At 39.3% G+C, this 27,635-nt stretch overlaps 2 protein-coding genes across 3 annotated transcripts; both read left to right on the forward strand.

Annotated features, from left to right (window-relative positions):
* The first annotated feature begins 1,159 nt into the window (after positions 1–1,159).
* LOC137281651 (uncharacterized) lies at positions 1,160–3,168 on the forward strand. Its single transcript, XM_067813034.1, is given in 3 exon segments — positions 1,160–1,810; positions 1,813–1,898; positions 2,004–3,168. Coding segments are annotated over 3 exon segments (1,764 nt in total). The 5' UTR covers positions 1,160–1,297.
* Positions 3,097–27,190, forward strand: LOC137281649 (uncharacterized). Of its 2 annotated transcripts, none has more exons than XM_067813030.1 (24): positions 3,097–3,187; positions 4,674–4,693; positions 5,342–5,462; positions 5,829–6,612; positions 6,822–6,952; positions 7,214–7,263; positions 8,094–8,136; positions 8,297–8,391; positions 11,808–11,877; positions 11,963–12,066; positions 12,175–12,238; positions 12,703–12,749; positions 12,920–12,959; positions 13,099–13,148; positions 13,257–13,335; positions 13,502–13,551; positions 13,728–13,770; positions 15,191–15,276; positions 15,523–15,666; positions 16,186–16,240; positions 16,451–16,551; positions 18,097–18,160; positions 18,957–19,013; positions 26,185–27,190. In XM_067813030.1, exons 2-24 carry the CDS (start codon positions 4,679–4,681, stop codon positions 26,865–26,867), a joined length of 2,976 nt encoding a protein of 991 aa, XP_067669131.1. In that variant the 5' UTR covers positions 3,097–3,187; positions 4,674–4,678; the 3' UTR covers positions 26,868–27,190. The 2 variants fall into 2 exon arrangements, with proteins under 2 accessions (XP_067669131.1, XP_067669133.1); XM_067813032.1 differs by having other exon boundaries at positions 16,454–16,551.
* Positions 27,191–27,635: the final 445 nt, after the last annotated feature.

Consider the following 27,635-nt stretch of genomic DNA (forward strand, 5'->3'; position numbering starts at 1 on the left):
TGGTGATTGGAGGTGTAGTGATCCCAAGCTAATTCCCCGACAATAAATTAAAGCATTACAATTATCCCAGACCAAATATAAACCACTGTCCTTTAAAAAGGTTACTAACAGGTCAGCGATATTACGCATGCTGAAGAATCTAGGCATATGTAATTTTGATTTACTTGACTTTTATAATGTCTTGGTTTTACTGTATTAAAGTTGTTCACTGGTCACGAGGGGCGCATGGGTTTATGTACCCTCGAGTAGAGTGGTTAATGGTAGAGTGGTTAATAGTGGGGTCAAGGACATTTGCACATTTAACGCATCACTGGCAAACATCCCTATTTTGATATTTTTATTGACAAGCTTTTTCGTGTGTTTGTGACCTGTACCACCAGTACGTGGCAAATATCCCACCTGCTTGGGTCGGCAACAACCCTGAATACGATACTAATCCTGCATAATAACATCAGTCATGTGAAGCTATCGGTCCTGCAGCGGCAATGTAAAGCAGTTCATATGAATAGTTAGATATAATGTATTGTATGACGCTCTGTAAAATGTCATTACCAAGCGATGAAACAATCCAACAAGCTGTCAAACACTGCTGATGCAGATTACCTTAAACCAATTGTCTGCAATAGTTATTGTGGATTGTTTTAGAGTCACTCACCACTTTCATCTTTCCAAAATACTTTTCACTCTCTTTCTTAACTACTTGTTTTTCTTTCACTGCCGATTCAAGTCCTTAACGCATTGCATACAGTATGACTGTGCACTTTTTATATTTATAATCTGTTTTCATAGCTCTGGGTTCCAACTTGGCTGCTCACTGGCAATCCGAACGGGACTCCATAACATCAAATTCAACTCCCTGGGAATTATACAACTCTTCCAGCCACTAGGCGCATCAAGCTAATGTAGCCTTCCCATCCTAACAAGGCACACTCTCAATACTTTGTCCAAGTTCAATGCACGTTGCTGTACCCTCAACTTGGTGTTCGCATGTGTTCGTGTGGCCACCTTCTGGTCATGTACTAACAGATTTGTTCGTCCTTTTAAGTGCACAGGGATGTGTACTGCACAAAGGGGTTGTGACAACTAACCTTGGCTAGCTCGCCCACTGCGCCACTCTGTGCATCACGTGATGTACTGACCTGGTTGCCACGGCAATGTATAAGTCAGTTATATACGGCGCAGTTTGACAGACATCTTCGTTTCATGCCATGTGTGTTTGTGCCTCTGAAGGGGTTTGTATTAACAGTCAAAACATCTGTGTTCATTTGTGAACTTAACCATCCGGCTTCCAGATGTCATGAAACTATGTGACTATTGTGGAGATGAACTACAGCCAGATTCACCAGGTGTAGACGTGTACAACAAGGATGCGGACGTGTGTTATGTTACAAGGCAGGATTGTACACCAGATGGTTTTGAATGTGCCTCGGTATGTGTCAAAGGGGACAAAATCACATATCTGAAAGAAGGGAGTTTATTGCCGAAAGGTTTTGAATGCGTAACTGTTTCTGTCAGAAATCGACATGTAGTATATGCAGGGAACCAGAACTTAATACCAGAAGGTTTTGAACAAGTCACTGTGTACACCAGGAATGGGGAAGTGAAACACGCAAGACAGGGAGACAACCCTCCAACAGACTTTGATCGAGTTTCAACCTATGCAAAGAGCGGAGAAATAAAGTATAGGAAAGAAAGTGATCTTACCCCAGTAGGATTTGAACAAGTGACTGTGTTTGTGAAAACAGAAGACATACTATATACAAGTCAAGGAGAGTTAAAACCAAGAGGTTTTGAGCCCGCATCAATATATGTGAAAAATGAGGACTTGTAAAAAATGAGGACTTAGTGCATGTAAAGTGTCACCAAGTGAAAGGAGTATTTCACACCGAGTGCCTGAAGTGAGTATTGCATTTTAATCAATGAATAAGCATAATATGCAGCGAAGTTCTTGAAGTTCATCTGGTTTATACGAAGCATTTATTCTGACAACTTTGTCATTGCAGTCAACATATTCCACGAAGTGAGGCGGCAACTAATACGTTCCTGGAGCAAGCTTCTCCAAAACAAAATGTCTTGTCAATCGGAATTCATGTGAAGTACTTATTTGGAGAAGGGAAAGCAAGCTCAGAGCAGAAAAAGAGAAAAAGGGAGAAGAGAGATCGTAAAGTCTCTGAGTTACTGAGAAACGTATCGGCTCTGCGGAATTCCAAATCTGGATACATACTGATTCATCTTGTTGGCTTGGCACCTGAAGATTCTTTCACTGGCGCATTTGATGAACTTGCCGACCCGAAACTTCGCGATCTGGTTCAAGATGGGAAACAGTTCTGTGATGTTTACAGGAAACAGCCACTGAACAGTCATTGTGCTTGTGACGGCTTTGGAGACTTTCTTGTGCTGTATGTTGGAGCCTCTTTAAATGTAACGACTTCTAAATTCAATACGAAAACAACACTCGATGACCGCATCGAAGATATTCATGCCGAAACGCTCAGAACATTTGTTACCGAAAGAAAATCCTTTAGCAACACATTTCATAAACTTCCTGGTGTGACCTGGGCACATCATCTTCAGAATGTGCACGAAAACAGATCAATTCAAATGAAAAGTCACTTTTCGCAAAGGAAAGATGGCCGAGCAATAGCAGAGGATATCATCAAGAATCAAAAACTTCCAGAATATATAAGCGCATTTACTAAAACTGAATGTGGTGGTTCCTTTCTTTATGGCGTCCATGAGGAAACTATTTTCAAGAAGGAATATGGTTATGAGACTAAAGTAAACCGCATACAACCAGTCATCCTGAAGGACAAGGTGGTTTTCAGTGGAATTTTGGGGGACAGCATTCGGAATAGTGTCCTCGTCTGTGACTATGATGGAAATAAAATATTCCCTGACCCAAGCATTTTCAAAATTGACTTTATTCCTTGCACACCAGCGGAGAAATTAGTTTATCTAAGAGTCAATGAAGAATCTGTAAATGCTGAACATGGTGATGAAGATGCTGCAGTAGTTCATGTTGCTGTCAGACCAGTCAGTGGGATTGTGTTCCATGACAAACGAGGACCGCTTGCGTATAGATATGACAGACAATTCAAACTGATCACTCGGATAGATATTAAGGACTGGGTACATGCTCTCACAAAACGGAGAATAACTCAGGTGTAAACTGATCTAACATACGACGGTAAGTAGCTGATTCATTTTACCTACTCAAATCTGTATTGAAATACTGTTTCATAGTGACTTTAACTACAATGTGTTTTATTTCACTGAAAAAAGTCAGAGTCATCAAACTTTTAATCTTAAAATATTTGTTGTTTTGAATAATGTCTTAATCCCACTATATGAAGAAATGATGTAACTCTATCTAGGGTCCATGCAGGTAGCAAAAGGAGTGTAAGTCCCCATGTTACCTAATATGGTGATTCAGTTGCTTCAATAGATATAAAAAAAAAGTTAAAGGCATCGTTGAAGGTGAACGTATCAACCTTTATACAGAAGACGAACGAAGTGTGGTTGTCATAGTTAACAGTGGAGAAAGAAACGTGTGGGACTCGGGAAAACCTTGGTTACAATTGGTGTTCTGCAACACATGCTTGCGATGAAAGGCGACTATGCTTGTCGTTAGAGGTGACTGACGGGATCGGGGGGTCAGGCTCGCTGACCTGATTGACACATGCCGTCGTTTTATAGATCGAAGCTCATGAAGTTGGTCACTAAGTTGTCTGGTCCAGACTTGATTATTTACAGAACGTTGCCATATAACTGGAATATTGCTGAATGCGGCGTTAACCAACCATACAAACAACATAACATCTACACGAGACGGTCTCCCAGCCTTCCGTTATTAGAGGGGCCACTCATACGCGTGACCACCTGAGCACTGACAAGAATTTTCTGCATAGCAAATGAGATGTTCTGTCTACAAATATTTCAAAAGAGGTCATGCATCTCTCACTAATTGCTGATCAACGCCCCAGTAGCCTTTTCGTAATGTTTGGGGTATTGGTTTCAGACATGTGGAGAATGTTTCCAAATTTGAATCGTTACTTAAGATAAATACGCTGTATGCTTCTCCCTCGGCCTACCGGTTTGGGTTACACCACTACAAAGAGGCGTACATCAGACCGTATTCTCGAAAGAAACAAACAACATATATTGTATGCCAGTTGATATTAACCTAAAAGATATTATTTATTGCAAGTTTTTTAATTGTTTTTCATGAAAGGTTTATATAGTTCACAGTTTCACGGTATTATTTCAAACTCAAGGAAAGATTAGATGATGGAGCAAATAATGTGTCATTGAAATAGAGTCTCCAGACAGCAAAGTATCACATCATTAAATAATAGATGACTATAAAATTCCCAAATGTACAAAATAAATCTCCGTGCTTTCTCAAATTCTGGGTGATCCTCTGTGACTCCTTTAAGACATTATTTCCATAAAACATGGTTTTGCATTTCTCTGACAAAACCTGTTCGATTCTGATTTTATCATGTGCATGTTAATATGAATTTACTATGCTAGGTGTTTGCTAAAATGTGAATGCACTGTGCCCCAAAACATAATCTAATCTTACATTCCAGTAAACTTTATTGAGAACGTAGAGAAGAAGAAGAAATGTCTTTTTACAATATTCTTCATGTCTCGACTTTTGATTATTGCAGGCAGGATGTGGAAGCTTCTGGTAAGTGCATATATACACACCCATGAGGAAAGAATAGAGTATAGCCAGCAGTATAATCAACCTATAGTTGAAGAAGCTTTATCCACTGACAGTTGTACATGTGCGTGCCTATTCCTTATGAAGTAATATGTTGGTGAAAATGTGATGGGACTACACAATTAAACGTCCAAAATAACAATTCTGTTGTATGCCAACATGACATTTACGCACCAAGGAAAGTTTCATTATGCATAATCAGGAAGAATCATACCTCTTTTTTCCAATAATTCAGAGTGCTAATTGACAAAAACTGAAAAGGCCACATTAATATAATTTGGGAATATATCATTTATGATTTTGAGTTTATTGTATTGAATGAACACATCAGCATGCCAGATACTGATGATTATAGCTAAAATCTATTTGTAAGTTCTATCTGCAACACTTACACCATTTTCAAATTTTATCTTATTTTGCAAACTTTCATCCACTCACAACTAATAAGGAATTGAAAGGTCACATACACACCATCTCATATTCATAAATAAAAGACATCAAGTGTCAATTAATGTTTCCTTAAAGATATTAAAGCTGTTGAACGTCTCGGCCATCAACAGTACTGTTTCCCTCTGTTTCATTTAACATGTTCACCTTTACTTTATGTTGCAGCAAAATATATCAAAGGAGGATGAGAAGGATGTTTATCTTGGGACAAATGACATCTTTCGTCCTGACCTGAAACAGATTGGAAACAGTCTCTTTGAAATCAGAAGTTACTTTATTGAAAAGGGTACGTAAATCATTGTAAAACTTAGTAGATCATTGACGCTGACTGTGGGCGTGCCTTCATTAGTCGAAGCAAACCACAAAGCATGTAGCAATGTCTTGCTCATGTTCACTGATATTGGAGCCATTTGCAAATGGATTTGAATCAGAAGCTCTGATTATCTAAGACGTATTGCTCACAAATGACTTTACCAGTACCCTCCAAATACACAGTGACATCAGCTTCCATATCTGGATTGTCCAAGTGAAGAATTCCTCTCCCATAACGATTCTCTTGAAGTATACTGGTATCTAAGCAGTGTCTCAAATTTGACATAAGACTAGTCTTGCCTCTATTGAGATGTATAGTTTGCTTGTGTTTTTTCATCAGATGGTCAGAGTATTGTACCAACAAATCTAAGCATCCCTTTTGCACAAGTGAAAGAACGACTCATTGAACACATAGAAAATCAGGCATACGACTTTGTATTTGATCCTCTCAAGAACGAAGTAGTAGACTGTCCAAACCCAAAGGCTGGACCATGCTTCATGTTCTTATGTCATTCTTTAGCAGCTGCATTAGATTTCTACACATCGCCCCGACCAAGCAACGTGGTATGCGATGTATTCCTGGCTTTGCCTACACAGTCTGTGATAATTTTGTCAGTGGTTCATGGGGATGAAGACTGTCCTGAAGCAGTGACATATAGTATGTCAGTGGCGAGAGGAGTGATAGAGACACTTAGCAGGTTCACTGATGAGGATATCAGCTCAATCCATGGAGTCATTCACATTTCTCTCCTTGAAGACGCTGTGAGACTAAAGAATCGATTGAAGAAGCTGGCAAATGAGTCTTCTCATTTTGTCACAAAGGACTCTTTGGTAATGACTCCAAGCAGATATGAGAAAGTCCTCACTGCTTTCTGGGCTGGAGTTGCTGAAACAAAGTCAGTGCTGAAAGAAGAAAGTGGAGACACCGATGGCGACTATCTGAGATTTCTCACCAAAGAACAACGTATCATTCTGGTGGAGAATATCAACAGTAAGGACGTGGAGGTCAAGTGTATGCCCGGTAGTGGAGCCACGACTGTGATGCTGGAGGTGGCTAGGAGACTGAACAGACTGGGTGACACTCTGCTTGTATGTAGGTCACGACAAGAGAGGGACAGACTCAGGTTTGTTGACTTAGTCAGTGGATGTAGTTAGGCGCTATTGCCATCGTCAACATTGGTGGTCGTAGCCAGTCACGAATTATCAAATGTTATATCCCATACTAGGAATTTCGTTCGTGCGTCCTCAGGAAGAGGCCTCTACTTTAATATGTCTCAATATTTGAATGACTGCTTGAAACCTGTGCTTACGTTTTGTACAAACCTGGTTTCAGGTCGGTGTACCCATCAGCTGTAGCAGCAGAGGATCTCAGTATGGTGGACATGTCTTCCTGTGTGAATATAGTCGATGAAACCAACACAGTCATGACACAAACAAGTGGCCACAAGTGGCGATTTACAACCTGTGAGTGTATTTACATGTTCATAGAAGCCTGAAGACACAATGCTCATTACTTTCTAATAAAATACAAGACTCTTTCCTTGTTATACACACTACCATGGCAGGTCATAAAGGATGTTTTTGATAGATGCGGGAAAGAACGAGAGCAAACAACACTGAGTTAGAATATCCACAGTAGTTCTCATTTGCTGGTGATACCAACCAATCATTTTGTATGGAAGAAACATTTTATTTTGTTGAAGACGTGGACTTTCTTCTCTTCAGATCTAACTGATATCAAGAGACTGAAGTCCCACATAGATGAGGCAGTAATGGTAATGTACACTTCTGTTAAGCTATTGATGTCAGGGCTCATATAAACAAGAGATAAAGATGTACTATATTAACTGAATTGCGAATTCTGGTCCCATCCAAAGATTCACCTTCACGATTACTAATGAACTGAAAACCCAGTTGTGACGCAGAAATGGTAATGTATACTTCTGTAATTTGTTAGAGTGACATTTAGAAGTTAATGAACACAATAAAGAACACGTGTTACGGACAAATTGAAACAGATTCCGGAACGAATCCTGTTTGACCACGGTATGGGAATCTGTATCGAAACGTTGCACTCATGAAATAAAGAAGTTGTTATCCACAAAGCGTGTTTTTATTATGCTTCTATAATGGTGAAATCCTCATGTGATGGTTTAGAAATGTTTCTTACAAGACAAGCAATTAAACACGTATGTATAAATACCTTTCGTGAATTTGCATATCTGTCAGGAGTAGCCAACACTGGTCTCATCCTGGGACTCACCTTCACGATCACTAATCCACAAATGTTACACTACAAAAATGACTTGGTTTCCAGAAACCTGTAAATCATCCGTAATGTGGGTAATTGTGGAATCCAGTTGGTTTCCATTCACAGAAACTCACCAACCAAACCAGAGTTCTGATGAGCAATTTCAGTTTCATCCCAGTGACCTTGTCACTGTCAGGAAATGGAGCGTTTTGTCACGTGTCTGTGGACCTGGATTGAAAGCAAGGTCAAAAGGTTCCCTCAGTGTGACGGTTTAACCCAGTATTGTTCCATACCTCAAGTCATCTATTTTAAAGAAGGCCATCACTTTTTTATTTTATTTTATTTTATTTACAGGAAATCGAGAGGATGGAGAAACAAATAGATGTATTATCAAATGGTAAGTGTCTATAATAAGGCAGTTTATGATGATGTAAATAACGGATCATATGCAACTAACAACCTCAACAAACATAATGGCCACAATTCAGTAAACCATATATATTCAGGAGTTACTTGAGGATGGCAATTATATTGCTTTATGTTAAACAACATTTCAGAATCGTGGAAGGAACAGATTGAACATGTTCTCGTGAACTTCAGTATGCTGAAAATATTTAGTTTCAAACTGGGATCGACAGAACCTATCTCCTGTGTAAGTTCCTTTTGGATTTACCAACATTTGTTGTTTGTTTTAAGAATTATATTCTAAATATAACCGTGCGTTGTTTTATTATTGGTGTAATCTCAAGAGATGGTGATAACAAATTTCTGCCTCTTCTCTCCATTACAGAAACTATTATTTGTTACTTCTACAACCCTGCCCCAAATAGTCCAACAGAACTTGCATGGAACCCGGAATTTAGTATAACAAGCAAATTTTATGACTAAATGAACCTAAGTGGGGCACTTGTTAACCATGGAATACCCAACCAGTATCATCCTTCGGGAAATTGTCATTTGAGGGTAAAGTCCTAAAAAAACACGATGAGCAACTTGTTGAATATTTTTAAAGAAGAATTGCATATGGGAAATCAGTTTTATGAGTGAGTGAGTGAGTGAGTCGAGTTTCACGTCGCTCTCCAGTTTTATGGTGGAAGTCTGTAAATAATCGATCCCGTGATCAACATCATGAGCATCGATCTGCGCATTTGGGAACCGATGACATGTGTCAACCAAGTCAGCGCGCCTGACTACCCGATACCGAGCTTTATGCCTAAAGTAACCCAACTGGAGTACTTGACCATGAACAAACACAAAAGAAATTACCCTTGGGGAAATTTTTATTTGGGTGCAAAAACCTCAAATAGACGGCAAAAATTGTTAAATGTTTTTAAATAAAATTACACTCAGTAAAATAGACAAATCTTAGAACTGAACGAAACCAAATGGGGTCCTTGTTGATCACTGATAACCCAAACAAAATCAACCTTGGAGAAAGAGTCATTGGGGGGCAAATACCTCACAAAAGATGAGAAAATAATGATCTAAAATTGGCAGTGCATACTGCTTAAGGACATTGAACTGAGTAATGGAAGTTATTTTGGTTTAAAAAACAAGAGGAATATTAACAGTACCACATCAACATTTTCCATGACAGTTCATTTCAAAGTAACACTTTATTTTCCAATACTGATATGTATTTTTAATAGAAATTATGATTTTGTAGTATCTATATTATCTGTGACACTGTTCAGCTTATCCTTGTTTGGCACTATGTACATTGTACATGATGTAAATTATAAATTTTATCTTGTGCTTTCCAGGTGTGTAACAAGACTATTTCACCTTCAACGGTTACAACTTTTTGTCTCATCATCAGAAGCAGCATGTTGATATGAGAAAGCAGTAAATAGTGTGTTGGTATAGGGAAGCAGTAGACAGTATGTGTGTAAGCGGAAGCAATAAGCAGTGTGTTGGTAAGAAGAAGAAGTGAACAATATGCCGGTGAGAGTAGGTTTGATGTTAAGGGGAGGCAATAAGCAGTATGTTGGTAAGGAAAAGAAGTGAACAGTATGTTGGTGAGTGTAAGTTTGCTGGTATGGGGAGGCAATTGCAGCATTTTGGTAAAAAGAAACGATAAACAGTATACACAAAAGCTGAAGTAGAAAACTGTATGTTATGTAGGGGAATCATTAAACAGTATGTAGTCACGTAAGTGGAAGCAGTAAACAGTATGTTGATGAGGGGAAACCCTGGAAAATTCAAAGCAGGGTTTTACATGGCGCGTGTTTCTTGCGTATTTGATGCAACAATTTTGTAAAAGACTCTCAGAATATTATAATGCCAGTCACGCTTGACCCTCAGATTTATGGTGGACCCTCAGAATTTTGGTCAGTAAAATCTATTTGATAAGCAAATAATGGTATTTTCTTACGATAGTTTGACTTTCACAGAGCTGTCTGCTTATTCTGTTGGACTCAGTAATCCTAGCTTTCTGATTGAACTGTATTTAAATCTCATTTGGTGGTGTGAAATGTCATTAGATATTTCTTCAGTTAATGTTAATAACTGTAGTTGGTGGTGAGTACGATCATTTGTTCAGTATACTTGGGTTTGTTATGACTGATTTTATAACGACAGTACAATACAAAACAATAACATCTTCACGAAACGTTTAATTTTTTATTTTCTTAAGATATTGAATTTTGCATGAGTCCCAAATATTGAAAATGCCTCCCAAAAATAATATATTGTAAGTCACAATGACTCCCATTTTTCAACGCCTGCCTCGTCAGTCTTACCAAAACATAAGTATAAATGAGGCAAATTCCCATAAATGTTGCATCATTTAGTAACCCACTCAATATGGACGCACCCAATCTCTTTTTTCTCTTTGGTATTCTTTTCGGACATGACAGTACATAAAATGTCACGAGTCTTTTAAAAGGTGCTTCAAGTTAGGCATGATTCAAAGAACAGTGCTTAAGTACAAGTGACTTTTTGTATTGATGCATTTTGAAAATGGTAAACTTTTTTATAGAACAATTAGGCAAAGGCATCACAGTTTTCACTAACTTACTGCATTCTGTAATGTGCTCTGTTAATTTTTGAAGTATTAAAACTTAGAAATATTTTGCAGGTAAAAGATATCTGCTTTTCATTGGTACTTTTTGACTTAACTCTGTTATTTTAAATAAACAGAAAAACACACTAGAATAAAATATGCCTGTGTAAATTTGTATTCATCAATCTGGTCATGGTAGCATTGTATTGGGTAGTGAACAAAAATATGTCCATGAAAATCTGTATTTGAAAATGTTTTTTGACCATCATTGACAGAAAAATTATTCAAAGATATAATAGTCAACAGACATTTTCATCATATCTAACGAGTCGGAGCGAAAGTGGTATCAGTAGGAATGCATTGATAGTTTATGCATTGGTTCAGTTAATTTCTAAATATGTTTCCAAGGTAATATTTCGCTTTAGAGTTGATTGGAGTTGTCCCATTGAACACCCAAAACATCTAATCCATCACCGTAAGATAAGAAAAAAGCCAGAAGGAACAGCAGTGATATCAAATAAACTTGGAGACTGTAAGTTCAATATGAATTCTATCTAACCTGTTCACAACTTCATTGATCAAAAGTGACTATTAGATGTTATTTCTGTTATTTCTCAATGCCTTATGTATTTTAACAACCGTCAAAAGTTATTTCCCTTCGAAAAAACAATCTTAAACTAACAGCATTTCCATTGTATGTTGCTATGGTATTGTATTGTGATTATGCTAACAAGGGAAATAACTCAGATAACCTTAGTCATACAGCTGTTGTTATATTTAGGAAATGACAGCACATATTTCAGGTACATTTTCAAGTGGTCATAACTTTTTTTGCCCAAGGTTGATTTTGGTTGGGGTTTTTTCTCAGCGTCACAGTAACCTGTAAATCGTTTAAAGATACAAATTTGCTAATTATACTAAATGTCCAGGTCAGCTTAACTTCATGTAGATTTCTACTGGACTAAGAACATAGTCATGAGACAAACATATTAACAACGATATAGCTGTGTGAAAACGTATACTGAATAGTACTTGTGTATTTATACCACTTTGCCATTTTGCAGGCTCATGAAGTTCGCCACACTCTGGAATACACGCGCATCCCCCTTACATCAAGCAAAGGTCGTTATGCATGTGAGTAGATGTCATCACAGTCTTGAACGACTGTTTCAGATACAAGTGATATTTGCATTGACTAATTTACTCTTATTCATTCCAGCTTCTGGCGGTTTCACGCAACTGTCTGCCACACAAGAGGCTTGGTTGTCAGACATATATGACCGACTAAAAAAGTGCGAAAATCTTGTCCCACTTCTCAAATCGGTAAGAAATTGTAGAGAGCTTGTCTATGAAGCGCAAACAAAGTATTAACTATCAGTTAAGGTTGAAAGACCCATTGCTGGTACTATTAATCTATGTATTTTGTTTCAGGTCATAATGCAAGATAAAAGGGATCGGATCTATCAAGACGTTAAAAATGCTCTCTTGAATAAAGGTTTGTTGTGTTGATAATGAGACAGACAGATTTATTTGTAGTCAAATAAATACAACCAGATTGAATACTCCATCATTTCATCTTTCCAGCTTCCATTCTTTAGCGTTCTCCAAATTTCATCTCACCATTTAGCTCTTCATCCATGTTTACCTTTCTAAAGTACGTATAGTTTTTCTTCTTTTATCCGCTCTTCTACTATATACTTTCCCGCCTCATCGACATATTAATCATCTCTCATTCTGTCTCTATTATCTTCGTGCACCTGATCCTCATCTTTCCATTCCCCGACTGTATATAGGTTTTTACTTGTCTACTTATTATGTACTGTGCAGTTGCCAATGAAATGAAAGTTCAGGTATTGATATTTTTCAAAGCTGTGTATAGTACTGCGGCTCTTTACAATTTCTACAATCTCTAAGTTTTTTTGAAGATTGTACGTTCTGTTTGCATTTTGGATCTTTCAGCTTTGGAGAGAAAGAAACATACAGAACCAAAACAAAGCTTTGCAGTGGTAAGTTGAGACGTACACTGTGACTCATAGCCCTCAGAATACTCCTGAGACCAAATTATCATATCTCGAGTATCGTAGTGTCAGTGTCATAACAATTAAAAGGAGTCTATTTAAATGATTCCTCGTGTTACTTGAAGATCAAGGGAGGAAAGATGTCATTTCTTTTCTAGGTTGGAGATGTTGAAAGTGAAGACATACAAGAACAAATGGGTAAGTCGTAAGTTGTGTTTGGAACAGGATTCAAAATGGATTGATCATAAGAGCACATAGGTTTCAATTCACTCTCTCTCTCTCTCGATCTTGAATGAAGTAAATTTCAGCAAAACATTCATGTCTTTTCCTGTTCCAGGGATGTTCCACATTGAATCAGACAATGCAGGAATGGAACCAAATATCCCAGTACGTACCTTACAAGAATCCTACCTTATCAGTGGGTTTGCAGACTACTGTCTTCCAATATCATTGTCTGTAGACCTAGTCACAGAGCGCTTTACTGTAATATTTCAGCCTTTGCGTAAAGAAGGTGGCCAGATAAACGATATGGAAACTGAGGTGCAGAACACAGATGTTAAACATCCTGAGAACCGTAAGTATCTATGAGTGTCCTTCAGGTCAGTTATGCTTATCCAGTAGTACATTGAGCAATAGCAAATGTATCTATTTTCAAGATGGCATGCAGCAGGATGATTCCTATGCAGCGAAAGGTTACCCAGAGCATGTTTGCTAAACCTATAGTTGATGTTTGTTTGCAGGCTGGGACGAGATCCAAACACTTAATCAAGAACTGGACAACTTACAGAAGGTAAAGACATCTCTAATTGTTTGTGGCTGCACAACAGTTAACACATACTGCTCACTGTATGCATGAAAGCATTCATAGTCGTGAAATGATTGTAATACTTATTTACTAATTACTTTCTTTTCTTGTGGATAGATGTATTGTGCCCTATTGTGCATTGGATGTCCTTTTTGTTTCAGGACAAGGATCATAGAAAAGGACACCTCCACAAGTTATATACGGGTGTGTAATCAGTTCTAAAAACTGTTAAATGTAACTGAATATCTCGTGCAGAATTCCCACCACTATCATTGTCACTATCACTACCATTAAGACTGAGAGACAATGACTCATTTCTGATAAAGAAGCTAGCGCCATATTAACAGCTCTTAAATATATTCAAAGACACCCTAAACGTAAACAATATATAATCTATGAAGACTCTCTTTCTTGTCTTCAGGCTATTAAAAATATTTCTTGCAAACATCCACTTTTAATAGACATTATTGAATTGTATAATGACCTTGTCACTGGCCAATATGACATCGTCTTCTGTTGGTTACCAAGCCACGTAGGAATCTCTGGTAACACACTGGCTGACCTTACTGCTAAAGCACTCAACACATCTGTGACACCACTTCTTATTCCTTATAGTGATTACAAAGCCACCATTAGATCTTATATCCGTGATCTGATGCAAAGGAAGTGGGACACCCAAATGAGTATCCATAAAGTACATGAGATAAAACCTTACATTGGTTATACCCACTTGGGTTGTCAGTCCAGATTTGAAGAGGTTATGTTACGACGATGGCCACACTAGACATACTCATGCGTACCTGTTAAAAGGTGAGGATCCTCCATTTTGTATCCCTTGTGATGAGAGAGTCACAGTCAGGCACATTCTGTTTCCTATCCATCTCAAGGGATAAGTATTTTACAGTTAAAACAATTAAGGATCTTTTTACCAGCGTTAATTCTCATTTAATTATAGGTTTCTTAAAAGAAATTGATTTTTGGGTTGAATTTTGAATAGTATGTTCTGTAAATAGATGCATTTTAATCCTTGGTAGTTTGAATGAGTAACTTGAATTGTTGGTGTCTGTACCCTTAAAGGGGGTTGAAGTACCATAAAATTATTGTCCTCCTGAGAGGGTACCTAAGTCCACAAACATTCACAGTAAATTTAAGTCTATCAGGTTTTTAATCGTAGTATTCATGTTCTTTTAATTTTGGCTAACTTTTCGTACAATCGCCAACAGCTGAAGGGATGGTGGGTGTAAATCCAACTAGGGTCCATGTAGGTAGCAAAGGTACTGTAAGTCCCCATGGTTCCTAGTGTGGTGATCTACCTTCTGTTGTTGGCGATCTATAGTCTGTTTTTATATTGTATTGTCTAATTAGTGATATTAGTTTTTACTTTCCATGCTAGTTTCAATTGAAATTGTGATATTCTAGTTGTTTTACTGTCCTTCGTTGACAGATTTTACCACAAGCATATATTTCATTTAAATGTTCTCGTCACGATATGGCTGAGATATTGCCGATGTGACGTAAAATATTAACTCACTCACTCACTCATTTCTGATAAAGCATTATAAATGGAAAGGTGCATGTACGAGATCCATCATATACACACTATAAACACAATTTTACTCTTCAGTGGAGTGGCAGGCCGCGATGGAATACTTGACCAGACACAAGGCTGATTTATCTATGCTAGACATAGAGATACCAGGGTTTCAAGTCGTGAGTGTGTAGATGCATTTCTTATTTGAATTGGTTGATATTAAAGCATGGGCCAGCACACGCGCATGCGTCCGTGTGTGTGTCTGTGTCTGTATGCGTGTGTGTGTGTCTGTCAGTCTGTCTGTGTGTGTGTGTGTGCTTGTGTTGCGTCTGAATCATGGCATTAGGCCTGTGCCATAGGATAATTTGAATTCCAATGTAAGTTTTGTCAGCGAGGGAACGCTAATCTAGTGCCGTTGACAACAGTTTCAGGGATTACCAGACACACAACCTTCAGTCTTCCCAGGACGTGTCATCTCAGTACAGGGTTCATCAGCGGTATCAATAGTAGCCCATGAAGACATTGGGGAAAGGTTTGGGCCTTCCAAAAGGAAAAGGAGAAGGCTTGATGTAAGTGTGTTTCTGTCAACAGACTACATAATTGGTAGTTGTAGGGTCAATAACACGTGTTCTTGTCATGAGTAGAGAACATAAAATGCACTAAAGCTCTACACATGTCCACCTTCAGTTGAGGCTCCATGCTGACGTTGGACGTATTTCGGCCTTTCGTGACTACACTAACAGTCATATCAGTGTCCTGTTGACCCTTACACCATGTAAATCACTTCATTAATAGTCTCCATAATGCTGGTTATTTATTTGACTTGTGTGGTAGAATTACACACAATGTATTGCTTTAACTTGGTAGTAACTCGTCATTCATTTATCACACGTATTCATCTCTAGATAATCACATTATACATGTGTCCAATGAACACCTTGAGACAACCTCCTCTGTTGATTCCGTGTTATATATAGTCCACAGGAATGTGTGTTACACTTTAAAGGTTGGGTAAATCAAAGGCAACAAGACGTCAAGTGTAACATTAGGTACTTCTAACACATGCCTGTCTATCACTTTTCACACAGGTATCAGATTCTGCAACACCACTGTCTAACAACACGAATAATGGTCGAGGTAAAGGTAAGGTAAAACGGCAGCACGATGCATCTAATACATTTCGTTATCCCATCTTCATAAAGCTATCTTATGTGTTTGTACACGAAGCATTATCTTCAACGAACGTTGGTATATAGCAGAATAATTAGTAATGCATATTGGACAGCGTTACCAATTTAATAGTATATCATTGGCCCTCAATACTTTATTTGATTTTATCTTTTTGTCAATTAGCAGAACAAAGACACAGAGGAGCTCCAGGTCTTATGAACCAGCTCAGACAATACCAGCAGGGTCGACTGACAGAGAAGCATCTGTGTGCTATTACAATGAAGGTAGATAGCAGGGACTAAGATATATGCCAAAATAAACATACTTTTGGCATTTATCCTTCCAACATAACTACACGCTCACCCCATAAGGTTCGAAAGTCTGTGTAAGGAAAAGGGCATAAAAGATATTTGTCACCAACTATCATGTTCAGATCTGAATAGGCGCTTCTGTCATATCTCCATCAATCCTCCTCCCTCACTCCCGTTTGTCCTACCCTCCCTACCTACTTTCTTCACTCCTCTGCTTCCCTACCTCTGCCCCTCCCTGCCTCCCTTCCTACCTACTGAGCTTCCTACCTACTGACTTCCCTCCCTTTGTCCCCACTCTCCCTCCGTGACCCCGTGAAGGTTCGGGGTAGAATAGGCTTTCAGTAAATCATGCTTTCCGATGATGCGACTAACGGGATCGGATGGCCAGGCTCGCTGACATATGTCATCGGTTCCCAATTGCGTAGATGGATGCTCATGCTGTTGATCACTGGAGTGTCTTGTCCAGACTGCCGCCAAATAGCTGGAATATTGCTGAGTACGGCGTAAAACTAAACTCACTCACTCTCCATACCTACTTACCTCCCGCCCTTTTACCTCCCTCCCCATCTAACTACGGACTTACTTGTATGCCTTCCTACTTACTTCCCTTTGATCATTCCTTCCTCCCTACCTACATACTTATACTTACCTGCCTGCCACATACCTCCTTCCCTTTGTCCTTCCTGCCTGACTATGTTGAATAATCCATTAGGGGATAAATATTCTAAATCACGAACCATGAAAGATCTTTTTAAGCACGTTAGTTGTCATTAAATTATTGCATGTGTTAAAGACTTAGATTTGTTAACTGATTTGTATATGGATAAATATTACATGATTGGAAGTTTAAATTAGTAACTCAGATTGTTAGTGGCTGTTTCCACGAGTGAGGTTAAAGTACTGTAAAATTATTGTCCTCCTGAGAGGGTACGCAAGTCTCAAAACATTAAAAGTACATTACAACTTTCCACTGTTTTAATCACTTTTACTTTGACTAGATGTGTCTAAAGTGCTAACAGGTGAAAGGATGGTGTAAATCCAGCAAGTTGTTGGTGATCTATATGCCATTTTGATACTGTCTTGTCTGCCTTTGAAATCAAATTGTAGAGATAGATCCTAGTTTTATGTCTAAATTAGTGTGATACTCTAGTTGGTTTTAATGTCCTTCGTTGGCAGGTTTTTAACAATATATATATATATATATATTGTTTATATTTAATTATCATATATTTATGGTGAATTAACAACTTTTTGAAGTCACGATATGGCTAAAATATTGCCGATGTGACGACTGTTTCCCTCCGTTCCTAATGACGTCCCTCCCTTTGTACATCTCCCCTTGCCTCCCTCTTCAAACCTACTTCCATCCCGCCCTTTGTCTTCCCTACCTACCCATGTACTTACTTATATATCCCTCCGTAATGACTTACCTCCCTTGATCGTTCGAACCTCCCTCTCTATGTCTCTCTCTACCAACCTCCCCACCTTCGTTTGCCGTTGCTTTCCTTTATCTTGTAGATCATCAGAGAAGACGAACATCAACTCATGGAACTGAAAGCAAACAATGGCTGCCTGGAAAAAGGTAGATTTTCACAGTGCCGCATTAAATGTAATGTTTGGCCGAAATAAAAAGTATATTATTCTGTTTTTATCAAAGCTTCCTATACAGAAGGTGTTCATATGCTTCTGCTAAAAAGGTTAAGGAACGCGTGACACTCGTATGAGAGGAGTATTTTGATACAGTACCATGGCTGGTATTTCTAATGACCATACAATTATAGAATGGAAGGTTATCCTTTACCTGTAGTTTTTCACCACGTGTATGGGCACATGTATGAAGATACAATTATCAAGGTACATTTAGTCGGGTAATAATGTAAACCACTATTGTACTCTTTAAATAAAACATGTGGGCGTATAAAAGAAGACATGAACACACATACTTTGATGTGTATTTATACGTGTCGTAGAAACATCCGTGTGTAGTACATATTTCAAACAATTGCAAACGACGACCAATCTGTTTTACCCACACCCACACCCACACCCACACCCACACCCACACCCACACCCACACCCACACCCACACCCACAAAGAACACATACACACACTAATGGTTAATATCTCATCAGAATCGCATAAAAGACACAGCTTTCAGCGGAGATGTGCTTTGGCTATGATTACGTTTTGTTGCCTTTGATGAGAAGGTATATTAACTGATTTACAGTAGAATAAAATATAATGTATATGTCATATTGTGATTATTTTCTTCGAATTTCAAAACCAAATTCTATTTACGTCGATTGGTGAAGGGTGTAAAGTTTTTCATACCAGACACAACCGAAATATTTTCAGACATTAGACTCTCACCTTTCAGATTATGGAAGCAGTATACACGTTGTTGGACTGACACGTCGACCTCTTCTGGTTTCATGTAAGTATTTCCGAGAATTAGTCATGTGATGACTGAACATTCTAACAACGGCCGTATAGCTGGAATGTCGCTATCACTCAGTCACTCACTCACTCACTCACTCTCACTCTCGCTCACTCACTTTCACTCTCACACTCACACACTCACTCACTCACTCACTCTCGCTCACTCACTGTCGTGCCTCAAAGGCTAAAATATACATTTCGTATATCCCAGAGGAGCTAATTTTCCCGGGAGGAGCGGAGTGTGGTGCATAACTGATCATGCAGTACCGTGTAGAAAGTGGTTAAATGTAACCTATGTTATATCTGGGATTACGCTTTCTTAGTAAAGTACAGATTCTAGTACTGTGGGTTGAGTCCCATCCGGAATGTGTCTGATTCTGAGGGAGTGGGTTCGAATCCCGGATTCTGAGTTTTTTTTATCTGAATTGTATACCCACGTAGGTGCCTGGTTGCAAGAAAAGTTAGATTAAAAGTTTACCAAGGGAATTAGCTAAATCTGCAAACAGAACACTTAGTGTTATAACTTGTAAATTGGTAGGAGCGGGTGGTTTTGTTTGTGATATTTTTATAATTCTTTGTGTGAGAATCCCATTGACCCTTTTTTATCATATGGGTTGGAAAGTTTGGGCACTAAAGAATTCAGTTGTATCAGTGTGGTACAGAATTGAGTCTGTAGATTTTACTTATCAGTTGGCATGGAAACCCAAAATTTTAGAAAAAAATATCTTGCTAATATTCTTAAACCGCGAGTGCATTCCTGCTTGTGGTTTACGTCGGTTGCCTCACATAATGTTATTTCCCTGGAGTGAGGGGATCCGTTTTACTGGCATCAGGTACTGTGGCACTTTGAACAACACTTAGTGGCGGTGCTGATAATTCTAAAATCCCACAATCCCTTTTCTAAAACAATAATGTTTAGTAAAGGGGTATCATCAATATTTAGATACATAAATATCTATGGTGTTCGCAGAAAAAAACATGACTCAAAATAGTGAATAACCAATATCGAAAACCTAGTCACGGTCGGACCTTAAAATCAAAGTTAGTGCGTTCGCTCGTCCGATGGAAAACTTGGGTTTGATTCCGCACATGGGTACAATGCGTGAATCCCATTTCTGGTGTCCCCCAGCTTGATATTGCTTGAAAACTACTAAAGCGGCGTAAAACTAGACTCCCTCGCACGCATGAATGTTGTTTAAATAGTAAATCAGTAAATAGTATATCATCGACATCACGTGCCATGGTCTGTGAATACCCGCGGCAAACCAAACACATACACATACACATACGCAGACGCACGGACGCAAGCACACATTGCGCGACCTCACTTCTCCCAGGAAGACTGACAGTCTATCAGTGAAAGAGTGAACACAGTGTAACCAGTTCATGTGAAATATATTTCAAATACATTGGGTTATGAGTTAATGTCACACAGCCTATTCAACTTTCCATCCGTGAAAAAGATGAAACGTTCAAACAAGAGAACGAAGTAAGAAATGTCTGCTATTTTCTCAACCTTCTTCATTGCAGAAAAACACATTTGTGGGCGTTAATTGAATCTCCACATCGTTATTGATGTCAGTACAATTATAAAACCATAGAACTGCTTCATTCAACTCTTGAATGACGTGGCACCCGTGGCGAGCCACCTCCTCGTGGTGGGTGCTGGGTAACGCTAAGAGCTCGTCAACACCCCCGTAGTGGACCCGGGGGAATATTTGGTCCACCAACCCGTTTGCCGTGGGTTGCGGCCCTGTGTCGGTGGAGGACGGGAGTCTGGGGGTTGAGGGCACTGGGGGCCTGTAACCGCGTTCCCTTTGCTCAACACACCCCTTCGACCCTTACTTCACCTAGACGGGAGGTTGAATGGGCCCGGTTTAACCAATCGGCTGGTTACGCCAAGCCCTGTGCAATGTACGTTGGTTTGCACACATTTCATTTATATAAATTGGTATTTTCTGGACTTGGCTAAAATTGTATTCAACTTCATCACTTGTTTACTGTAAGCAAATACAAAATTACTTGCCTAGAGTTTAATTTGCCAGAAGGCGGTGGCTCATGGGCCAATCTGGTAGAAAATCTTCTTGATCATTCTACTTGAGTATACCCTCCTGGTATCCCTGGTGTCACCTGTCGGAGACCCACAGGTATATGACATCGTCCTTGTTGACACTCCGTGGTGGGTGGGGAGCTAGGAGGATGAATCATACATCAATACAATATGGCACCCCCACTAAAGAAACGTTCTTATGAATCCGATGATTCGTTTTCTTCGGAGGATGAGACTCCTGAAATTGTCACAAACCCGGTTAACTGGCCTCGTTTCCTAGTTATGTCAGCACCAGATGGTGGAGCTCTTAAGCTCAATCCTTTTGCTGTGGCCAAAGGCATCGAAGGTTTAGCAAGTGATGTCAAAGAAATAAAAAAACTAAGATCTGGTTCACTGCTCATTGAATGTCGAAAGCTGACCCAATCGCAGATTCTGCAATCATCTAAAGTCTTAGCGAATGTTCCTGTTGTGGTGTCCCCTCACAGGACATTAAATAGCAGTAAAGGTATCGTCCGTGACGTTGGACGTTGCCTTTCAGACATGAACGAACATGAGATTGTGACAGAATTCCACTCACAAGGCGTTACACATGTCAAACGCTTCACTGCCAAAAAGAACAACGAAACCTTGCAAACAAACACATATTTGTTCACCTTTTGTCTGCCTAAACACCCACAATCACTAAAAGCGGGGTACTGCAACTTGAAAGTTGACACATTTATTCCAAATCCTTTGAGGTGTTATACCTGCCAAAAATATGGTCATGGTTCAAAGTCTTGCCACAATCAAGCTGTATGTCACAGATGTGCTGGAAAGTGTGAAGATGGTACCCTTTGTGACAAAACTCCTTCTTGTGTTAACTGTTCTGGCCACCATCCATCTTCCTCCAAAGAGTGTCCTACTTGGAAGCTTCAGTATAAAATTTCACAAATAAAGCATCAGCAAAACGTGTCATTTTCAGAGGCAAAAAAACTTGTTCTTTCACAAGAACAATCAGGCTCAACGTACTCTAACGCAGTTGCTGCATCTATTCAGACCTCTAAGCAAAAACCTATTACATATAATTCTGTAGGTTGCCAGACAGACTACACATGGGCAAGGACTTCTGCTCCAACCTTGCTATCTGCTAATGTCCAGTCAAGGTCTTCACAAGTGACCTGTAGTTCACAAACCATTGACTCATCCAAAGACATTCGTAAATCGCAGACATCAACTGACATAGATACATCTCAGAAACGATCAAGTAACCCAGAACCAAATGTTCAACCAGCCTAAAAACACAAGTCAAAACAAAATAGTGACATTTTCAAAAAGACTCAAAGTGGAAGAACCTCGAAAGGGGCGAATAATCATATCCAAATTTTTAACAAGTTTGGATCTCTTGATGACATGGATGTGTCCGAGCAAAGCCATGGCAGGACTCATAGCTTGTCACCATCACGAAAGGTGAGGGGTAGATCTCCTGTTTATCCTCCGAAGAAGTAATGTCTTCACCTATACTACAGTGGAACTGTAGAGGACTTAAGAACAACTTAAATGATTTACAATTATTAATCCAAGATTATAAACCGTCAGCTCTCTCCATACAAGAAACCTATCTGAAACAGACAGATAATTTTGACCTACGTCAATTCAATGCGTATCACTATTTTTCTCCGCCTGGTGATAGAGCTACTGGTGGTGCTTCAATCCTGGTGCAACAAAATGTTATCCATAGCCCAGTTAGACTCACAACAAATCTCCAAGCCGTTGCAGTGCGACTTACGTTGCACGTTGCATTCACATTGTGCTCTTTATACATTTCTCCATCATCAGCTGTTCAACTGAGTGATCTGCAGGCTCTTTATGATGAACTACCTAAACCGTGTTTAATCATGGGCGATTTAAATGGCCACAATCCACTCTGGGGGGGCATAAATACAAACACTAAAGGTAAATTACTGGAGGAATTTATTTCAAACAACGATTTATGCATTTATAACGACGGTTCAAACACGTATCTTCATCCTGGCACAGGAAGTTATTCAGCTCTTGATTTGTCACTTACAGACTCTAACTTATTGAGTGAATTTGAATGGTCTGTCCACGATGACCTCTGTGGAAGTGATCATTTCCCAACATTGCTAAAACCTGTGAATCCATCTGATGTTCCTCCATCGTCACGATGGAATTTTAATAAGGCTAACTGGACTTTATATGAAACTCTCTGTCGTGAGAACCTTACACCTGAACTTTTTCATAATATTCCCGATGCCATAAAATGTTTTTCAGATAAACTAAATAATATAGCTGACGAGTGTATCCCTAAGTCCTCTGCTATTCCTCATATCCGAAAACCATGGTTTAAGGATGATTGCAAACAGGCTAGAAAGGCAAGGAAGAAAGCTGAGCATTATTTTCGTCGCCATCCTATGGTCCACAACTTAAACAAATGTAAAATTTTAAATGCGAAAGCAAGGCGTACTTTCAAGCAAAGTAGACGCCACTAGTGGCGAAATTATGTATCAAAAATTAATTCGCGTACACCAATATCAAAAGTATGGAATATGATACAGAAAATCAAAGGTAAGGGTTCTAGATCTAGCATCCACCGTCTAAAAGATGGGAACCAGTTACTAACTGATAAAGAAGATATTGCAAATAAACTTGGTGAGACTTTGGCCAAACATTCTTCTTCATCTAATTATGTTCCAGAATTTCAAAAATATCAAAAACAGCAAGAAAAGAAATCAATTAATTTTAATTCAGATAATGGGGAAGACTACAATGAAACCTTTTCGATCCATGAGCTTCATACTGCTCTAGATCAGGCTCACAATACTGCTCCTGGGGCTGATAGTATACCTTATCAACTCCTGAGGCACTTACCTGAGTCCTGTTTGGAGACACTCTTGCATATTTTTGATGATATTTGGACATCTGGCAACTTTCCTTCATCCTGGCGTGATGCTATAATTGTTCCCATCCCGAAACCTGGACGTGATCATACAGACCCTTCAAATTATAGGCCCATTTCACTAACTAGCTGCGTTTGCAAGACCATGGAACGCATGATCAATAATCGACGTTTGGTACTTGGAAACCAATAACCTTATAACAGATATACAATGTGGTTTCCGTAAAAACAGAAGTACTATCGATCATTTAGTGCGTTTAGAATCTTTTGTGAAGAATGCTATGATTAATAAACAACATGCAGTGTCGATCTTTTTCGATTTAGAAAAAGCGTACGACACAACATGGAAACATGGAATTTTAAAAGATTTACGTGACTTTGGATTACGAGGCCGTTTGCCGCAATTTATATCCAACTTTTTAAATGACAGGAAATTTCAGGTCCGAGTGGGTTCTACCCTGTCTGATCATTACCTTCAGGATCAGGGTGTCCCGCAAGGCAGTATTTTGTCTGTCACATTGTTTAGTATCAAGATCAACAGTTTATCAAAGGTTTTAAGCGATTCAATTGATGGATCATTTTTTGTGGATGATTTTAATATTTCTTGTCGTGGTAAGAATATGCATACTATTGAATGACAACTGCAGTTGTGTTTAAACAAAATACATAAATGGTGTCTTGAAAACGGCTTTAAATTTTCTAAATCCAAAACTAATTGTATACATTTCTGCCGTAAATACAAACCGCATAAAGACCCTGAACTATCTCTAAATGGTACACCCATCAAGGTTGTAAAGGAGGCCAAGTTCTTAGGTGTTATTTTCGACTCACATTTAACCTTTCTGCCACATATCAAATCCCTTAAAGCTAAATGCCTGAAGGCACTTGATCTGTTAAAAGTGGTTTCCAACACAAAGTGGGGAGGGGACCAAACTACACTCTTGCACTTATACCGATCACTAATCCGTTCAAAACTTGATTATGGCTCCACTGTATATGGTGGGGCTTGCAAAAGCAACCTACAATTATTAGATTCTGTCCACCATCAAGGTCTAAGACTTTGTCTTGGGTCTTTCAGAACTTCTCCTGTTGACAGTCTCTACATCGAGGCAGATGAACCATCTCTTACACAACGACGAACAAAGTTAGCATTACAATATATTACAAAAATATACTCGAACGAATCTAACCCTGCACATAACTGTGTCTTCAATCCTCTCTATGAGGATCTGTACAACAAAAAGTGTTCTCTTGCTCCGCCTCTAGGACTCAGAATTAAGCCATTTATATCTGCTGCTGGCATTGACCTGGAAAATATAGCTCCTTCACGACTCCTTTCTTCTCCTCCTTGGCAATTGGTTAGGCCCCAAGTTGACCTAACATTAACTACTTTTAAAAAAACAGAAACGAATGAATTACAATATAAACAAGAATATAATCAATTAAAGAATAAATATAGCAATTACAAATGCAAGATGCTAAGGATTGTACTGATGATATAGATTCTACTATTCTTGAATGTGATTTCACTGATTCCGAAATTAAATTAGCCTTATTGCCGGCGTGACGGTAAATTTTAACTCACTCACTCTTGAATGACGTAGACAGTTGACAAAGTTTGGACATCCATCACTGACCAGTGTTTGTAAACATGTCGCGACACACTGACCGTGACGGTGTAACTGTGAAAGTGACTGAAGCGGACATAGAAGTTACCTGTTTATGTGGTGTATGATGAACACATAAATGTCACAACTACCACAAAACACGATACTGTTAAGTTTGTTTGTTAATATAATGAGACAGAATCATATAGAATCTACACACAAACACTTTTGCTGAGAAATTCACTTACTGAGATCGTATTTTACACACAAACATCGTCCACGTCTGGCAAATATCACAACAATGGGGGTGAATCAGAAGTGTACTAACAATTCTTTTATATCACGTTTTCCTGTACACGAACCCATTTGTATCGTAATGAAATCCATTTTGAATTCTCATAGTAACATTTTTACATGATAATTAGCGCGCTAATATAGCTCAGTCGTGGGAGATATTCTACACTGATGAAAAACACAGACGGACATTCAACGCACTGTTTGGAAACAATCCACAATCAGCCGATATTTTAGTAAATAGCCTTGTGTGTCTCAGTTTGTGACAGTGAACAGTGAAATAAACTTGCTACACAACAAATACAATGTTTATTTCCAGGTCCCAAACTTCACCTAGACGCGGCTCGGGCCAACGCAAGGGAGTGTCACGTAACTGCAGACGGTCAGCTGGTCAACTCACCGCGCAAAACACGGGATGTGGGGCAAAACAGACTACAGGTGTACACGGGGACCTGTAGCTCCCCTATCCCCCCTCTTCCATCCTCCTCCACCCTCACACACTTACCCACCCACCCCAGATACTGGGAGACAGGAACCAGAGTGAGGGTGGTGGGTGATAGTGTGTTCCTTCAAGCCCTGCAGGTAGGACTCAGTGAGGCAGGACAGGTGGACAGTGAGTGGTGTGTTTCTCTACAGCGCCGCTCCTGGTGTGTCAGTGTATGGAGCTGTGGCCTACACCTGGGGAGTCTCTGTACCAAGGTGTGGAGGGAGGGGGAGTGGGGCGAGTGTTACCAGAACACCATGTCCCTCAATCCCGGCACACAGGCCACCCTCCGCTATGGTGTTGTACTGGATGTGGGGAGGGGACGAGTGGCGTTCATTGACTTGAACAAGCAGGTTGTTCTAGTGAAATATGATGATACATTCCATGAGCCGCTCGTCCCCATGTTTAGTGCTGGGTCGCCGCATTCTGGCCTCACTACGTCCATGAGTCTGATCAGCGGAGAGGACATCAACATGACTGACACAAAGGAGGCTCTCATCTACCAAGCGCTTGAATAGGAAATTAACTGGCCATGAAACTGTGAAATCAGCCACGAGGCAATCTGAAGTCTGCCACGAGGTTGTGTAAAGTTATTTGTGTAACGGAGATATTTCTATCAACTGTTTCAAGGAAAGTGAGTGAAGCGGACATAGAAGTGCTTGGTGTGTATTCTGTTTGCTGTGTACGAAATACAACCAACTTCTTCGGATGTCTGCTTTCACTACGTACTTTCCTGGGTTCTCCTGAGACTGGAAACATTTTAAATACTCACATGACTATGGGCATGATGTAATTATTACTGTAGAGAATGGAATAATGCGACAGTAAATGATTCTAATGACGTGTGATGTTAGTCAAGGGACACAGAACAAGTGAACACACATATGTAAACATTGTTTCAAAAGCAGATTATGGTGATTTCTTATACTTCAATACGGTTTTTGAATCTGCACACAATTATTCATGTACTGAAATTATCAGAGTAGTTAATGAAATCATGTCACATTGAAAGCATTCGAGGGAAGTAAGTCCTGTCTAGCAATCCTTTTGTTAATTTCACATTATCAAGTTTCCATTTTTTTTAAACGCCCTTTTCGGGCTATTCCAAACAGTCATGTCGGGCTATTCCAAGCAGTCGTGGTGGGATATTGCAAACACCCTTGTCAGACTTTTCCAGACACTCTTTTTGATCTGTTCCAAACACTCCTGTTGGGCTATTCCAAAATATCAATGCCGAGCTATTCCAAACACCCTTATCGGGTTGTTCCAGACAGTCATATCGGCCT

The sequence above is a fragment of the Haliotis asinina genome, chromosome 4, assembly GCF_037392515.1.
Source record: "Haliotis asinina isolate JCU_RB_2024 chromosome 4, JCU_Hal_asi_v2, whole genome shotgun sequence".
In the NCBI taxonomy this organism is placed as follows: Eukaryota; Metazoa; Mollusca; class Gastropoda; order Lepetellida; family Haliotidae; genus Haliotis; species Haliotis asinina.

Bases quoted from the DNA above. Each gene is read 5' to 3' on its own strand.
- LOC137281649 (XM_067813030.1), top strand. The intron at 6,953-7,213 runs GTGAGTGTATTT...TCTTCTCTTCAG, and splicing joins CAAGTGGCGATTTACAACCT to ATCTAACTGATATCAAGAGA. The intron at 18,161-18,956 runs GTAGATTTTCAC...CTCACCTTTCAG, and splicing joins CAATGGCTGCCTGGAAAAAG to ATTATGGAAGCAGTATACAC.